We start from the raw sequence: 19,041 nt of genomic DNA, 5'->3' as shown, positions 1-19,041 counted from the left end.
AGTTACAGGGAGAAATCTAATCGAAGTGATGTAATGCAGCACTACTGACGCAGCTGTAGCTGGTGATTGGTTTCTCCCTGTATGTATGATAACCGACGGTTTCATTTTCAGTTTTTTTTTTAACAGGGACTTTCAGCGCTGATGAAACATAAGCGGAGCAGCCAAGTTGAGCATGAAGCCTACTCCCCAGAAAAGTGATATTTAATATTTAGCAGGTCTGTATCAGTAGTTAAATGTTAAGGGAATAGATTAACATCTTGGGAGTGAGATGTCGGCCCATTAAATATGAAGCTACAGAAGGGAGCTACTTAGCTTAGCTTGAAGATGAAGATTGGAAGAAGGATGATAGTGGTGTCCTTGACCGGACATAAAATGTGTTAATTAGAGAGTCGACTAGGCCGTGGTACCAGGATTTGTTTTAGCTTTGGACAGAGCCAGGCTAGCCATTAGCCCAAGCTACAAAAAACAACAACATGTATGCTTATACCTTCTTCTTTGACTTGAAGACATTACATCTGAAGGAATTGTTGGACCCATCTCTCGCGATGTAGCTGAAAATCTTTAGGTCCTGGGAGTCATGAGAGACGTAGAAAATCCTGCAAAACACGACATATATATATATAAAAAAAAGTCAAACAAATGTAAAGAAAAGAAAAGATCCACCACTTTGTTCACCATCACTTCCTCCACAATGACATTTTACTTTGAAACACAACAAAGAAATGAGAAGAAAGTGTCAACCCAATGCAGATATTCAAACGTAAAATATTTACAGAATAATATTCATAATAATAAATGCCACTGCTCTACAGTATATTCTCTCTCTGTGTGTTATACTGTTCATGTATTCTGTCCTTTACAGCAACACACACTCTGAGGCAGGGTTGACCATTTATCCAGCACCACTGCTACACACTAAAGCGTCCCTGTAGGGATCCAGGCAATATAATTAGCACAATTCACAACTTAGAATCAAGTGATTCATAGTGTATATCTCTACCGCACACTAACTCATAAAACATCAGCATGTATAATTAAATTGAATACCCATGGTTCCCTTCATGGGATGCTGCTTTGCTTAGTGAAAGTGCTTTTCGGCTGTGCTCTTCACTGGGCAGGTTGCACCATTTTGACACCTTACTGTTTAATTGCTCTGAGCTGTCAAACAGTAACTGACAGCTTCACAGGCCCGTTGAGGATAGGCACCATGCAAACAGAGAGGTTTGTGGGATGTTGAGGCTTTTAAATCTAAAATAAAATACTTAAAGTAGGATGCATCACCTGGAAAAATCACATATTCAAAAGTACACTTACATATGCTCAACCTCCTACATGAACAAGCTATAGATTATTCAGTGCACTGCATCATGATTGTGAATGCATTTGGCACCTACAGTACCCTACATATATGCACATTAGCCCTGCATGCTAAAGTACATCCAAAGCAAAGGCAAGCTTTATCCTCAGAGGCTGAGTTAATGTATGTCGTACCTGCAGTACTGTCACAGTAATTGCTCTACTTAAAGCCAACATGAACATATAGAGGCTAAGGAACAGAACGGGACCAATATCAGTTTAGCAGTTTATTCCCCGAGGTATACAAAGCAATTTGAAAAAATACGAAACCTTTTTTTTTTTTTCTCTGTACAGTGTTAACAAATGTATGAGTCATGAGGTTTGAGAGGTATGGCTGACCTATAGATGGGATCTTGCATGATCAGCATCTTGCTCTCGTCCCATGTCCACTCTTTTCTCTGTGGGTAAGACATGTTATTGAGATAAAGCACTGATAAGGCAACATACATCATACAAGTTACACTTTCTAACAATGAATGAGCAAAAGAAGGGGAAAACAGACCTTTTTTTTATTTATTTTTTTAATCCAGAAAGAGATGGTTATTGTGTCAGTGTTAGTGTGTCAGTTTGTGACTTACCTTCTGTTTCTTCCTCAGCATCACCTTCACCCCGTCCACAGACACCACGATGCTGACCTTCTTCTTCTTGATGTTCTTGGCCTTGAATTCATACTGGGGAAATAGAGAACAGGGGTTTCATCAGAATTGTAGAATTTCATATTGATAGCAGCTTATTGTTTCTATTATTAACTATGTAAAACTATATGACATCAGGCAGCACAGTTCGCAAGCAGTATTGCATGACAGTTTGCTTGTTTCAGAGATGCAGAGTTGGCTGCACATAACTGAACAAAAAGTACATAAGAAGTCATAAATGTGCAATACTTTGCACCATTTTTTTTTTGGGGGGGGGGGGGTGGGGGTGTAAGTTGTATTAAAAATAAATATTATACACCCAATACATTTCAATAAAAAGTATTATCAGCAGACCTGTATCAGTCCTCTCTGCAGCCACACTGCACACACACATTTACACACTAGTCAGCCTCTTGAATGAGGTGAGTGTATGTCTGGCTTCACATTTGTTTTTGTTTTTTCACTGAACTCATTGCATTAAATGGAACAATCTGTCAGCCTTAAAACATAATCTGCGGTGCACTTTAATATATCAGAATCTTTAAACCCTTGGCAGCTCACAATAAGAGTCTGCTGAATCTTTGTAGACAAGCCAACAACAGAAACTCAAAAAGCTCTGTGATGACAGATGACATGGAGAGAGGACAATGTTGGATGACAGAAATTTGTAAACAACAAAGACTGCCAAACTTCTCCTTTAATTGACAGATAACCAACTTCCATGCTAATTATGTAAATCCTGTCTGATCATTTACAGCTGAACTGATATCATTAAAATTGGATGTTTAAAACTTACAGCTGAACCAAAGAGGACAAAACATAAATCACAGCAGCTAAATGAAAAGCAAAAACATTAAAGTAAAAAGCCCAGGATCAAACTGTGTGTTATCTTAGAGAAGTACACAACAGCTGTGTCTGCACAGAGTTACTAAAATGTTTCCACCTCGTCAGCTGGTCCGGTCTCTCTGCTGAGGACCTCAGCAAGTCCGGCCTGTCGACTCACATCAGTGTCGCTTTAAAACATGAAACAGGGTTTAACCCTTATTCACTACCAGCTGTCAGGATCTACAGGGAGACTGTCCGGCCACAGCCGTCTATCGGGCTACAAACTGCTGGTGTTTGACTTTTGAGACAAAAAAGGAATATATAATGTGGCCACAATTAAAAGTCAGATATGTGTGAAAGTCATGTGTAGAGAAAAAGAGCTTTCTGTCTCAGCTGTTCAACGATTCAGTTTTAATACACGAGACAATTTGATTTTAGATAAGCCAGTTTTAATTTTCTTGCTGAAAATAAATACGAGAAGATTGATACCACTCATGTAAGTGTTGAGAACGAAGCCTGCGGAGACAGATAGCTTAGCATAGAGACATTTCAGAATATTTAAAATCAAATAAGCTCAATTGACTGTCTTGCTAAAAATAAGATGATAAGATTGATGCCACTGTACATATTGAGTATATAGCTGAACGAGTCAGTTAGCTTAGCTTAGCATTAAGACTAGCAACAGAGGGCAAAAGCTGCCTTGGAGAAGAAGCCTCGTCGGTAGATCCTTTGTAAGATAATCGTTATTATTTCTGATAGCAAGGCTGACTATTTTCTCCTCCATTAAATGCCTTTTTGCGACAGATAACTGGCAATCTTAAACCAGATCTTCTGGCCACATTGGGAGAAACAATATTGAATTTGACTTGTCATTTTTTAAAGTCAATATATGTTAAAATAATAATAATAATAAATGAGTCTTATATTGTGGTTTTCTAAATACTCAAAGAAGGAGGTTTGCGTCAGAGACCTGGGTGGGAGTGTTACCTGCGATCAGACAGTTGGCCGTGTATCGTATTATGAGTTACCCTTATTCCCACCCTTTTTCTTTTTTCATTTTCTGATAAAGCAGATGGTCCCCTTTATTTCTGTCTATCTCTGACTGAACACACACACATTTATTTAGATTTTAACTTTTAATCACGTCTCTTATCTGTTGCTGACAGGAGCTTGCAAAGCCTCTCAGGATGACAAACGATAAATGTCCATGCTGCTGTTTAAAACATCCTGCTAAAATATCATTACACAGCAAAAATGAACGGTCGCAACACGGACATTTACAGAGGAGATAATATGTGTTTAAAAGAACGGAATGAAATAAATGCTGGTATGGAGGCAAGGCAAGAGTAAGAAGACAAAAGATATAAAAAGACGAAGTTGAGCAGATAGGAGGAGACAGAGGGAGAGGAGCTGAGGAGACAGCTGTTTTTTATGTAAGGACCTCCTGCAAACTGTGACCTTTTATTCTAGCAACACAACCCTGTCATGGATCAATTAGCCGGGCATTGTTTAACATGTTTTTACAATATTTGGGGCTCTAGTGCAGATAGGGTATGTCGTCCCTGTCTGCGAATGTCTGCAAAGACTGACAGTAATGACATGACGTCAATGATGCAATATTTTGTCACACTGGTTTCCATGTTTCCCATACCTTCTCTGATGCTAATTGTCTGCTTGTGTCTGTTTAAAATGGCCTGCTCTCCCTGCCCCGGATCCATGGTGATTAAAGATTCAGCCTCTAATTATACGGAACCGAGTCCTGAGAGAGCTGATTAAATGGAGAATAGGTTTAGAGAGGGAGTGCAGGAAACACACCACGGAGACAGACGGAGAGGAATGGGGAAATGCTCGGGCTGCAAAGTGAAGTAGAACGAGATGAAAGGAAAGTGCTCAAGCGAAGACCCAAAACGCAGCTACTGAACTTTCATTTATCTCAATCAGTGGACTTATGGACCTTGTGCAAAATTTACGGATGTTGTGAAAACAGTATCTGCTCTGGGGCAAATGAAGACAAAAGGCAATTTAGGAAATACTAATTAAGGGAGGAAAGGAATCATGAATTCAGGACACAAACCTGCCAAACATGCAGCTCTGAGGCAAAACCGAAACAGAAAGGCATATGAGCCAAGAAAATAGAAAATAAAAGCAGTGTTTCAAACTTGACAGCCCAATTAAACATGTTAATTAGCTGGTAAAGAAAGGAGGTCTGGGTCTGTGTAGCTAATTTCCCCTTTCATGCTCTGATAGTCTAAAATCAAAGGGTATCAAACCTGTTTTTATACCAAGGCAACACAACCAGAAGTCCTAGGAACACAATACAGGGGTAAAATATTTCTTGTCTTCAATCATCAAATATTGCATGTGAACTTCTGCACACTCTTTAAATTATACACATATGTTAACAACGTTTCAATACTAAAACATTGACAAAGTATTTGTGCAATTAAGATAGTTTGCAGGAGTTTGGCTGCAATTTTTTGACGGATTCATTCCTCTACAAGCTAATTTTTTAAAAACAGATTTAGCTATTTTAAAGCCTTTTTCGATACTTTGGAAAATTAAAATGACTGAGATTGTATCTTTTTAAAACACGGGGTATAAAAAGTACCAAAGTATCAAACATTTTTGACAACCTGAATATCTGTTATATGTCATGCAACTTACCAGTTAAGATTAAATTGAGGCTAAACTTAAGCCTAATTAAGGACATGGGCAGTCTGGCTGATCAGCCAAGAAGCCTGTGCTGCAGCTCTTTTAGTGAGATACATTTTAGTTTAAATGTTTCAACCTTAATTTGCTATATCCCTATCTGCTTGCTCTACCAGATTTCACCATGCCCTGTGTTACGTAAATGTATTAGTGACAGACAACACACGGAAGGCGGGATTGTTGTTGGCTTTTCCACAAAGTGAAAATGTTGAGCGATTGTGAAGAGAAGGGTTGTTTCGCTTACCTGCCTCTAGCTCTTCAACCAGAGCTCGGTGTGTGACATCAGAAGGACAGCAACTAGCTCCACAAGCACTTTTGATCTAATTGGAAAACTACTCCATCAGCTACCCACAAGTGAAATCTTATCTTGTGGGAAACTCTTCTGTGAACCAGCAGTCTATTAGCTAGCTTTAGTTAAACCCTCACACAACTAAAGCTCTGCTTGGCTTGCCAAGATGCCACTTCCGGCTATAGAAAAAACTCATATGGCGGCTCCCAGAATGCCACATAAAAAGGCATAAACAAGAAGAAAAAAGCCAATAAATCAATAAAAGTCCACTTCTTACATACAGTTCAGGAAGACCTAGATTCTGCCGAAGCATCAGACTATGAACGCTTGCCTCAATATTGAGAGAAAAGCGAACAACGATAGCTGACTACAGATTCCAAAAATGGAGTTTCTTGAGTTAGTTTTGGAGAGAAAGGACAACAAGACCTAACACACACCTGCTTATCTCAGGCGCCTTACTAACTTCTCAAAAACATTAGTGTGGAAGAAAATAACACGCAGCTCTTCTATTATTCACGGTTTATGCCAGCATTTCTGGTGTAGCAAAATGGGACATTACAACTTCATTCAAAGTATGAAATTTTTATATTTTCCTTGCTTAAGTGCCAAGTGTTTTGAAATATTCAAGCTTTTAATGCACTTGGTTTGTTATGGTTTTCCCTTTAACTAACAGCGAAACAATTTAAAGCTCCTGTATCAGATTCCCTTGAGCCTCAACGTGATAGGTTCGAAGTCTTTAAGACACGACACATGTGACTAATATGTGCAAAGTCCTGGCTTTAACACCTAAGATGCACTTCTCAAAGAGGGTTCCTTCACCTTAAAATGAAGCATTATTCTCAGTGTTACAGTGCTACAGTAACACCCTGGATTCAGAGTGAGGGCGTTTATTTCAAATCTTTCTCAGTCTGGATGTATGCATTACAGCCGACAGACTCATCAGTCTTTCCAGACAGCGTGACAAATTTCAGTCAGAGGTCCTCTGCAATCTATTATGAAAGTGTCACACAGAATAGTGATGGCTGTTGCTATGTGCATGAAATGAAATGGGAAAGGGAAAGCTCAGCAGAAGTCTTGAAACCCCATTTAATAAATCCTGCTGCTCTAAAACAGACAAAACATATTAAAAGTTCAAACCAGAAGAGGCACAAGGCCTTTCACTCTTATTAATAATATCGGAGAAACCCAGGGCAGTAGACACGGTGAGACATTTTCAGAGCAATCAGAGTGTAACAAGCTATGACCAGAGCTTGACTTTAATTCCTTTATATTTGAAAGTCATTAAGAACCTAAAGTCACAGCCTATAAATCAGTTCAACCTTTATGCATAATAGACTCAACGTCATTTCTTGTTATTCGCGATTATCAGTGGATGATTTATACTGACTTTTCCTTTTTTTCTCCTCATTAAGGTTGACGTTTTAGGCCTAAAGTGATATAAAACTTAAACTAACTACTGGACACATGAAATTCATGTTTCACAGAGGATGAACAGCAATGTCTTTGGTGATCTGTTACCTTTGTTCTTGCCCATTTTTAAATTAAATATTTTCGTAGTTTAGTACTAATTAACAACTATCCACAAAATAAAAATGGCATTTTAATTAGCCTTTGTTGTGTTTTACATTCAGTGATAGACAGGCTACACATCTTCAAGTCTTATTCTATTTTCCTCCCCTTTTTGAGTTAAAATGATTTGAACACATCTAAAATATATCAACAAAGTCAATATTTTGTCCTGAGCTCCGTTTTGTTTTCATTATCAACTTGTTACATTTATGCTACTGAGGACTGGGGGGGCACCAGTAGCCTAGCGGTTATGTCGCAGAGGCTATGGTCATCGTTGCAGCGACCGCTGGATCTTTGCTGCAGGTGATCCCCTACTCTATCCTCCCAACCTTTCCTGTCTCTTTTCATCAGCTCTCCTATCCAATAATTTAACCATTAAAGCTAACCAATCACAATGGCTTATCTATTATCATATCCGTACAATTAACTAAACCTGAAAAGATGAAGTTGAGGTTTGACAAGGAGACATGGGATTTTAAAAGTTTCTATCACGACAAAGCCAGACAAGCTCCTTCCTCTTGCGGCTAGTTTTTAATGCTAAACCAAGATGAGACTGATATTGATTTTCCCGAAAAACAGATCCCAAGATACAGATCAAAATCTTTCCTTGCCCACAAAGCACGAGGGATAAGGAGGCTTAAGTGGAAGACTAACTGTAGAGGATGTCCCAGAGGACAGGATACACACGAGTAAACTCCAGTGTTATGATGTTGATGGCCTCTTTCCTGTTGGGGACTTCGCTCCCAGACATTATTAAGAAGTAATTCTACTGCAGATGTTATAAATTAACCTCCTCCAAGGCTCCAAAAGGCCCCTGTCAACACCACCTTAATGAAAGGCCTCAGATTTCTTCTGTTGATGGTTTTTGATACATTAAAGCCAAAATTGGAAAATAAACTATTTTTCCCCTCTTGCTGTTTATACATAATTTTAGAATAAAGAAATAAGCAAATATAGGTTTTGTGAGCCAAATCATGGAATAGAAAAATTTGGGCAACCCCCCACCCCCACTGCCCTCCCTCGATTGTGAAAAGCTGTGGAATGTGGGGTGCATTGTGGGTTGTTGGTGCTCCCTGTAGTACCACTGAATCCATACAGGAGTACACAATAGCCTCTATAGATGGTAACTTAGCAACCCCTTCATTACAATTCTCAGGATTTGGGGTCTTCCAAGGAATTTCCCTGCTTTTTCACAATTTGGGACACAAAGACGAGACTGTTTGCAGCACAAGTGAGCTGGGAAACACAACAGCTGCCTGACAGCCTGCCATTTAACGTCAAAAACAATTCTTGGAAATCAAAGTAGCAGGAAGCAGTTTGAAGTAAAATTAGCACTTTTATTTTATTCCAACTCAAAACAGCAAGAGCTAATTTTTTTTTAGGAGGAAATAACATGTTTTGGCAGTGAAGCAGCTGCTCTGCACTATGTCCCGTTAGTTTAACACAGCTTTAATTACTGTTGCCCAACTAGTAGCTCTTCCTGTAAGAGGTATTTTTCAGACAGGCCTTGCAGCCAAACAGGGAGGACGGAGTGACTCCCATGACGCTGTGAACTGGCACATCACATCATTAGTCAGCAGGAGTGTGATAAGGGGAGCAATTACCTGAAGAGTCGCCACAGAGAATGACCTTGGCCTAAATCAGACAGGGAGGATAGTTTGTGTTTGTGCAGGCTGCAGAGTTATGTGTAAAAGAAAATGAAAGAAAGAACAAGATACAAGAGAAAGATAGGCAGATGTAATTAAAAATGTTTGTGTTTCTGCTTGCATTAGGTTGCCTGCTGGTGCCCGTCTGTGATTGCGTGAGTGGTTTTTCGCCTGAGTGCAGATATTATGGATTGGACGCCAGCGTGTTGGCAGCCTCCAGTGAGCAGCAGCAGTCTGGTCCTGTGGGAGAAAGGGCGCTAACAGGAAACAGCTCGCTTAAAGGGCTGCTAAATTGGGGCTTCTGCGTGACAGTGGGATTTCATGCAAGATTTGAATTTAGGATGCATAATAACTTTCTTTTATTGTGAAATAAACATCTTTTACTTGAGTTATAATTAAGGGGCTTTACTTCTTAGTATGTGTTTTTTTTCATTTCAATGGTTTGGTTTGGTTTGAAAAGTATAAGAGGGGAGGAAATACAAAGGAGGCCTTTAGTTTTCATAGGGCCTTCTTTTTTAATGGACATTTATTCTTGATTTTGGCGCAGAAACAGACAAACAGGAATTTACAGAAAGGAGGTCCGTATATTTATAGATTCGGAGTAGATTTGATTGAAGGGCTTACATTTCTTATTTTATTCAAATTTCTTAAGCATGTTTATTGTTGCTTCTCTTAATGTGATTTACTAATTCATAAAAATGTTTTTCTCAAAGAGTTCCATAATCAAGACATAAGCATGGGCAAATACTGAGTATCACTGAAATACGGGCGTGATCAAACATTTAAATTAATTTCATTTATGTTTTCAACTGTTAAGATTACCTGTAAATTACATTTAAAAATCAGCTTTAAAAAGCGGGATGGAATTACACTCATTTTTGACATTTCAAGCATTGACTGATGTCACAGATTTCCCCAACACTGCACTTTTATTGTCCACTATAATCAAGTGGTAACATACCTGAAATAAGTTCTACTTCACCAAAAAGAGTAGTTGCTACAGGCAGCAGTAATTATTCAGCCCCCCTGAACTTTCCCATCTGTTTTCATGTAACAAATGCAAATTCATTTTGTTTTAATTGGGGTTAGTAATAGATTAACACAAAAAAAAAGTCCATTGTTGGAGGAATTTAACAAAGGTATCACAAATCTGCAATGCTGTGTTACCCCTGACTGTGATCAGAAGCAACCTACTGTCAAATTGTCTTCTGGAAATTGTTTTGCATCAAATACATTTTAGATTTTAGACTACACTTGTTTATAAATAAAACAGTGAAAATCCAAAAAGCTGTATCACTCCAAGGGAAGTGAACACTGCACTGAAGAACTGTTGTGTATGCCGCTCAGAGAATGAGAAGCTATTTTAGTTTTTTGGGGCCAATAATTTATTGTATTAAATTGTGCATACAATGGTATAATTATTGTTATCACATTTTATGCACCATCAGCAGCATTTCTGGTACTAGTATCAGTATTGGAACCACTGAGTTTTCCTGATGAAATCTTGGAAGACAGATAAGCATCCACAGCTGGCAGTGACTGTGTACCAGATCCATCTGGGAGCTACAGCTGTGACTTTAAAGATAGATGACTTTCATTACCCTGCGATTGTGTTTATAGTGCTTGACAGATAAAGCTGATCAGTCCTGTATAGCTGTGTTAGTAATAGTCTGAAGGAATGAAGCCCCTGAACCTATGGGATCCAACTACAACAGATGTGCTAAAACTGATTCATAACCATCATGCCCTCAAGGTCATAGAGAAAATTCGCCACGGGTGAAGACATTAAATGTGAAGCTGGCTGTGCCAACCCGCACCTTTGGAGAGGAATCAACTCCACTCAAAGGGGGCTTGTCAGAGGAAACAGCTAAGTCCCAGTGCAGGCCCAGGCAGACACTCTGCGAGTGTTGGCGCCCTTGCAGTGAGAATGGACCCACGCCTGAGTGACTCGCTGACAGGCACAGTGAGAGGACAGCCAGTCCCAGAGCACTGACGGTAGCTACTCAGGGTTAGTCACATGAGACGGGGAGGAAATACAAAGGAACGACCTGAGCATGCCAAACACACTTTCTCAATGAGATACTGGCAGAGGGTGCACAAGGATACACACTTACTAGTACTACATGATACATGTTCACACAGGAAGAATGCTTAATGCCACAGTGTTCTTATAGCTAGTATCACATACATTGCAAAACTGCAGTAAAGTAACTCACAGTTTAAATCTCGTCTGCCAAAATGTTGAAAAAGAATCAAAGCGAAATGTCTAAAAGCCTTAAAAAATGTAGGAAATTCAGAGCTACACCTGCTGACTCCATCCAGTCTGACACATCTTAATCCTCTTCCAATTCAGTGCATTAAAAGAGTGTAGCAGATTCTCCTTGAAATGCAAATCTGAGAGACGACTAACTCCACTGCAATTAGAGAAAAGAAGTCCAAATGTGTCAGATCATTGTTTGTGTTGTTTTGGTGAGGGAGACAGACTCACTTAAGCCTCTTTCACATACGTACTGCATGATTTCCTATGACCCAGTGTGCGAATGCAGGAAGTAGTGTTCAAGATTGTTCCCATAAGCTGGTGGAAGTGTTGATGTGGCCGTTTACATTTCAAAGGGTTTATTGCCCTATACTATTTTTCTGCTTCCCTTTCATTGGGGTTCCATCCCTTAAGATATTGTAGAGATAACAGTCTCAGAACTGGTTGTTGTCTGACGGTGATATAGCCTCAAACTTTCCGGCGCTATCAATGTAAACCAGTGGTTAGCGTTTGTAGCCCTAATTCTCTACAATCATTTAGATTCAACAGTTGGAGTTGAGAGTCAAGATCTAAGATTTGATTGTTAGGTTTATTTGCATGAAGATGTCAGTTTGCCTCCTTTCAGAAATTAATTCATGTTAAATTGTAGTGAGATAATCTTCAATGGCATCCCTTACTGCATCACAGCCACTGCATTCTGCCCCTTGTAATTTCCACACCAATTTTTTTCTGCAAACAATAAAAGTTTGCTTAAATGTTGTTGGAAAATTAAATTCATAATACAAATGGTACCCAGCACTGTGTCATTGGCATACAGATTCTGAATTGTATGCAGAATTTGGCAATAGAGTTTATAGTGATATCAGCCCTCCTCATCCTGCAAGCTCTATGTGTCACCCCTCACCTAAACCAAATGAAATACATGACCTCTCACATGAACAGTCTCCAGCTGTGTGCTACTTATGTGAAAGAACAAGACTTATACAGTGTGTCCAGAAATCGTCATTTTAAAATGGCTTGAGATAAGATTATGGGGTTTGTTTTAATGAAATATGTCCATGTTAGGCTTAAAATAAACTTATTTACGCTTGATAATGATGGACTTTGTAGCTTTAGCCCTGCAGGAATCAGACATCTGGACCCTGAAAATGACATATGTTCCAATGACAGTCCTACTGAACCCAAAAATGTGTTCTGCAACATCACGAGTATGTCGAAGTTTTAATGTTAAGGACGAAACATGGTGGTGGTACATCTGCTAGAGAAGAAAGGTTTCTCCTCGCTCAGTATATTAGAGTTTAAGAACTCTTTACTGTAAGAACAGCAGGATCTTGAGTCATGAAAAAAAGGTTGGGAGCCAAGTTCAGCCAACTACTAAAAACACTGAAATGTGACTTTTAGTGGAGTAGGGGATGTTTTGTAGTTTAACTTATGAAACTAGTGATAATTGGATATCTATAGTTTCTGTTTTTTTTTCTTTCAAAGTGATAGAATAAGTTGATATAGTTTTAGAAACTCTTAAGTTGTTAATTCAACTTTCATGTCGAATAAAAACGGATCAAACACATTATTTTTCAAAGTGGAGACTTTAAAGAGTCTCGACATGAAGCTGGAGGGGATCTTTTATTAAAAAAATGTAATTAATCAGATAAAAATGTTAAACAATTGATTAAGGGTTTGCAGATCTGTGGAATTGAATCTTAATCGAGTTTGTGATTTTATCTAGAGTGTGCTGCGATAAAAATGGTGTTTTCTCTAATCTTCTGCATTTGTCTGCTCGACTTGTTACTTTGATGAAATTCAGTTGTGAGGTGAAATTCACTTCACTAACATAAAGAACATCGTCTCTTAGGACAATCGAAGATACTTATTTCTGGACATGAACAACTTAGACTGTCGTAATAAAAGGCAGGTGATGTATAATCTCAGCAACATGCAAATGCTCTCTGGAGCTTGTAAATAGTTTCAGATCATTTCCTAAAGTGCTTCACTGGCTCAGCAAGCGAGGCTGACGGCATATTATTTAAGATTCATTGAGCCAAGGATATGAAGAAGTCTTTTTGGCTTCAGTTAGAATATCGAGACTGTTCTGGTATTTTCTGACAGATAAAAAAAAAAACAATCTATACACAGATGTACTGGCAGGTTAGTGGATAAAGTTAAGATCTGGACCAACAGAGCATCCTGCAGTAAACAGCACAGGAATGATTGTGATACAGAGATGCTGAGTGCGACTCTGTCCGATGCAGAAGTCTGGCAAAGCAGCAGTCGAAGTAATAGGATTACCCGGACGAACGCTGTCAGATCACAGGCCTTAAAATCCCAGCACCAAGTGAGGAGGGGGGGAGCAACAAGAACCGATATGCATTCAATGTAAAAACACAGTTTGTGCTGCTCTATTGAGCTGCAGCAGATTCTGCACTGAAGGAAGGTTTGAATACAGACATGTTTCAGTGCTTGTTTCATAAACCATTGAAAGTTATAAAGGTAATCAGTTTGAAAGAAACCAATTCATTGATACGTTGATAAGAAGAAAATCATTTGGCTACTTCATTCATTGCCTGTTTCAGTCATTTTCAGTCAAGAACTCCAAACTTTCTTTGGTCACATTAAAAGATTAGCTATTTTTTTCTGTTTAATATCAGTTAACCATAACTTACTTAACATGGGGAAAATCCCAGACTTTAGACTGTTAGTTGGGCAAAACCTGATATATTTGAATCTAGGGAACCAAGTTTACGACATTTTGGAGACAGAACCCCGACAAGAGAAAAAATAAATGATATTTCTTCCCCAGGCCTTCAATTATATTAAGAGGATGGCTGCTGCAACCGATTCTTTGTGTAATCAAGTAATCTTTGGATAATTCTGGCCATCAATGGAGTAATTGGATAACAAATATTTCAGTGGTCAGCTATTTAGTTTTTCATTCAAACAATTGCTTTATTTAAGAGCAAAAGTCATTTACAAAAGAGAAAATAACAGCGGTGTCTTTTACCTTTTACAAGTTTACATTTTGAAAAACATGTTTTCTTGCCTTTTAACATATTTTTTAAACCATTTATTATTGTTTTTTTTAATGATGCTCATCTCGACCTTTTGCTTTATTTTTGCCTTTTCTGCTGTAACATTGCACATTCCCATATTCTGGGATTTATAGAAGATTATCTTATCTTAATATTAGGCCTATGTCATACTTTAAGTTCATTAGACTGGTTAATGTAAAGTATTTAATATGTTAAAGGGATGCCCTAATGCTGACCCTACTCACTGCAATCCAATCAAAATAGCAACAAAAGGCAACAAAATAAAGACATTGTTTTACTGTTATTTTTTGTTCATTATAAAATGTGTTGAGGGTAAATAAATTATGAGCCTCTTTGTGTATGCCCACAAACATTATGTCACCCCCCTATAAGGTCAGGACTGGGCGCACACACAATCTGCATTACCAATAAACACAAGCTATCTAGCAGCTACATCATGCATTCCCTGTCCGTTGGAGGGCCACTGATATTTCTGCCATAGTTTATTTCATGACAAGAGGGAGCAGACAGGTGAAAAAGAGCATGCCTGCTGCTGTTGCCACATTGATTTTATTGTTTGTCTTTTTGTTCAGACAAATCAGGGGGAAAAGTCCCGGAGTAGGGGAATCAGCTCGTGGCTCTGCTCACACTGTGCAGTTTTGTGCAGGCGAACAACCAAAATATCAAATATGTCCAAAATGCATTTGACTGATCAGAAGTAGCTGTTTGAACAGTGATAGCTTATCGTGCCTCAGTGTACACTGCATGACTGACGCCGGGCGATCAGGCTGAAATGTGCCCTGACTTCAATATGAGTCATACGACTAAAAAAAATCAGGTCTGAATCCACCAAAAATCTTACGCCATGATTTAGTTTTATATTTGACACGTATTCTGCTAAATTGCCGATCCCTATGCAAAGAATTAAAAATGGGAAACATAAATGTGAAATGTCAGACCACTGAGGAGCCTTAAATTGATGTGAAGAAGGTCCACGATGAAAGAAAAACAGACTGATAAATAATAAAGTAGGTGATGAACTAGTTAATAAGACAATGAGAGGTTTAAGGCCAAATGAAACTGCCTGATTAACCACATGTTAACCCTGTTTAAGGGGGTAAACATGGGGTGTGAATCAGGGGCGCCATCTGTGCCTCACATGCAAACACGGCCAAAAAGCTCCCCAGAAGAGGCTTTAAGAGTGTGTGTGAGCTTTCATAAAGCTCAGTCATGAGTAGCTTAAATCCCTGTCTGAGAGGACTGAGACAGCTCCTCAAGCAGACCAGCTAGGACTCCTCTTAGTGGGTCGAGCAAAGTGTGCCACCACATGGCACTGATTGATGATGGTCATTTTCATTCTAGTAAATGCTGTCTGCACTATCTCCCCCCTGGCTTACCGCTTCCTTCTATGTGTCAAGGTAAATATACATTGACACCAAAGAGAGGTGCTTACGCCGTGGTTCAAAATATCAAAGAAGCTTGTCAGAGTCTGGTGGCCCTCTTTTACTGAGGCTCTGTGATTCAGAATGAGCAGTGCACTGCAGCAGATTAGAGGCAATCAAATAATCAAAAGCACTGAATGCCTTTTGAGAATAATCAAAGGACTTGGTGTTTAGTATATGATGTGATAACCAAATGATAACTGTACCATCTTTGGGATATATTACCCAGAACAATAACAATCAATCGACAGCGTCCCTTTTGGCTCTGAGAGACTGCACTTCATAATGTTAGCAGACTAACATGAGCCCAATGGCTACACAATGGGTAAGACGCTGTTGTTCAGCATGTCATTTAACCAGGGCTGTTACTTCAGGTTAGCTTTCTAGCATGCTAACGTTTGCCAAACACAAACTACTGCTGAGGTTAATGGACATGTTATACCATGCCATTGTTTTTCAGGCATTGGCAATACATTTGTTTGTCATTGGGATGGTAAACAAATACTTACATTTATTGAAAATGAACCTGAAGGGTAAGCTGACATTGTCATTCACCAAAAGTTAATGATTTCTGAATACCTGGAGTAACTTAGGCTAACACAGAAAGGCTTTCATACACTACAACCAATCTGAACAAAAAGTGTGATGTAGCAGTATAGGCTGCAAGACTATTGGATAAAGGTTTGTGACTGGCTCGACCAATCAGGCAAGGGCAAGGGGAGCAGATGCATCCGCCAGAATCAAAGCACGAGTTATCTGGTTACCAAGCTACCTGAAGGATAATTGAATGCCCAGAACAAATTTCATGTCAATAAGTGAAAATTGAGAATCTTTCATGGCAATCTGTTCAATAACAGTTAATATATTTCTATCTGGCTCAAAGTGATGGATCAAAAAAACATAGAAGCCACCCCTTGGCCAAAATTCTAGGCCTATAGATAAAATTTGTGTCGTCCACATAATAGCATTTAGCATTAGGAATCATGGTCTAGTTGTAAGAGACAATCAGACGGAGAGATAAGAAAGAGATCTGAGGAGTGCAGGCTGAATCAGAACACCCAACACAGAAGGAAAAAAAAATACATCCAATTGGGATCAAATAATTCAAAGGACGCTGACGATAGCTTGAAAAAAGCAGAGTTTGGGAAATTGAGATTCTGTTCCGAAAATATGCTAATGCCTCCAGTGCATTTGATTAGACGGCTTATGGGTTGTCTCCGCTCTCATTACCGATTCAGTTCTTCTGCCCTGATGGGTTGATGCATGTGGAGATAACAATGATTGCAGCAAAACCAGTTTCCCAAACTTTCTCTGTAGATCGGGGTGTTATATAAACAGTCAAAATTGTGACTCACACAGCATCATTCCATTCAGTTAAATCAATAGCCAAAAATATGTCTTTAAAAACCTTAACTGCCTAAATGACGAGCAGTAATGAGGGGACACAGTGTGACAGGCGGGGATATGGCCCTCCATAGGAATCAGATGTTGTTAATCTGAGTGACAGTCACATTTGCCTTGTCATTTGGACGATGGAGAATACATTATCTTGTTAGTGGACGTGTGGATGGCAGCCCTGAGTCTTTAAGATGAGCAGCAGCAGTTTGCACACATCATTTATCCAATTAGAGTATACCAGGGCTCGACTGTTGATTCCCCAATGGTCTAGTGGAAAGCATAATCCCAGTGGCCCAAGACAACAGGATTCCTCTGTGAACCATACACTGTAAGTGTAAAGATTCCCCTGTCTGAATCTGTCACCCATCTTCACGTCAAAGATCCAATTGAATCAGTTTGCGGAGCTCTGGATCAATATAAAAGAACCTGTAACATATTGATGACCTGATTTTTATTTTATCAAGTGGTTTCCTGAGGCTTTGTTGCTGGTTCTCATAGCTTGTTCTGCATGCGGTGCTCAGTGTATTCCATCTGAGACTCTTGAGTTTGACCTTTTACCTTTCTTGAGAGTAAAAGATGACGTCATGTAGACATCACATGGAAATAAAGGACTATTTATTGTCTAAATTGTTCAATAAAGTAAACCGCTGGAAGACGATTCTAATCCAGATGGACGCCATGGTGAAACCTGCGCTAAACGCTACGATTAGCAAGCACTGGCCTATGCATACCCGAATATTAAAAACTTTCTCTGGCCACAACTCACCAATGTCACAGCATCCACAGCCCCGTTGTAAGGCTGCACAATTAATCCACATTTAACTGTTATCACAATATAAGCATTCACAATAAACACAATGCTCCTAAACAAGCAATGCTTTTATCACTCAGTATGAGAACATTTTACCATTTGGATGGAGGTCGTCTTTCAGAAGTGTTAATCCTTACTGTAGATCAAGGCAAGACCAGTCTGTGAACCTGTGTCTGCCGAGAAGATAAGACTCTGTAGTCAATGGCTTCACAGTAGTATAACACTGAAAGGCATGCAGAGCACATTTGTTTACCAAATCAATAGCTGCTCATGACTTCATTTAAAAACACAAAACACAAAAGAAACAAGCTAAAGCACATATGAGAAAAAAAAATTCAGGATGAAAAATGGCCATTCTTTAACACTGTTTTTGCTGATGTAACATGAGAAGCTACCTTGCAATCAGCAGTAAGGTTAAATTGACCAATTTAGTAGTGAAAACAAAAAGCTTATGGATTTATTTTATAGTCTGGAGGTACAAGTTGCCATCACAGATATTGTTTAAAACATTAAAAACCACAGATAGACCTATAAACTGTGTATTAAAGCTAATATGCATTCCTTAATATTTGTGTATCACGCTTCATATTGTTGTCGTAATATTATACAATGAAATCGCAAACCACATATTTTTTCTCATATGATGCAGCGTTGTGGATGTGTAAAAATGTTACCTAATATTTCTCGTTAGCATGTACATTAAAGTTGCGCAACTCGCATTGCAACCAAAGATTTTTTTATGGAAATCTGTATCTGCAAGTCTCCTTTTTGCAACAAACAGCCAATGTCCAGTACGACATCACATGTGACCCTTCCAGTGAATCTGAATGCATGTTTCTACAATGTCATTAGTGTGTCTCGATTTGGAAAGCATGATGCTGCTTCATTAAAAAAAGGTATTAGACAAATCCAAACGCTCCATAGGAAAATGTTGCAGCTCTAAATGTCTGACGTTGTAGTCAAGATTTTGACAGTCAGTAACGGTTAAACGTCAACTTGACAGAGCTTTTAAACCTCTGTTTTCCTCCTGCATGTTTAAACAAACACACTGAGACAAGAGTAGAGGAACGCGGGGCAG

General features: G+C 38.9%; 1 protein-coding gene across 2 annotated transcripts in view; it reads right to left on the bottom strand.

Annotated features, from left to right (window-relative positions):
• si:dkey-34e4.1 (carboxyl-terminal PDZ ligand of neuronal nitric oxide synthase protein) overlaps positions 1-19,041 on the bottom strand; it is a 53,608-nt gene that overhangs the window by 22,247 nt on the left and 12,320 nt on the right. For both annotated transcript variants that reach the window (XR_010669030.1, XM_020634587.3), the window contains exons 3-5: positions 1,935-2,027; positions 1,696-1,754; positions 488-596 (exon numbers count right to left, since the gene is read on the bottom strand). Coding sequence is in view for 1 of the 2 variants with exons in the window: in XM_020634587.3 (XP_020490243.1) it covers positions 488-596; positions 1,696-1,754; positions 1,935-2,027 (261 nt within the window). In the remaining variant the exon portion in view is untranslated. The remainder of the gene's footprint in view (positions 1-487; positions 597-1,695; positions 1,755-1,934; positions 2,028-19,041) is intronic.

Source organism: Labrus bergylta, chromosome 17 (genome assembly GCF_963930695.1).
Source record: "Labrus bergylta chromosome 17, fLabBer1.1, whole genome shotgun sequence".
In the NCBI taxonomy this organism is placed as follows: domain Eukaryota; kingdom Metazoa; phylum Chordata; class Actinopteri; order Labriformes; family Labridae; genus Labrus; species Labrus bergylta.
This window is presented reverse-complemented; position numbering and strand designations above follow the sequence as displayed.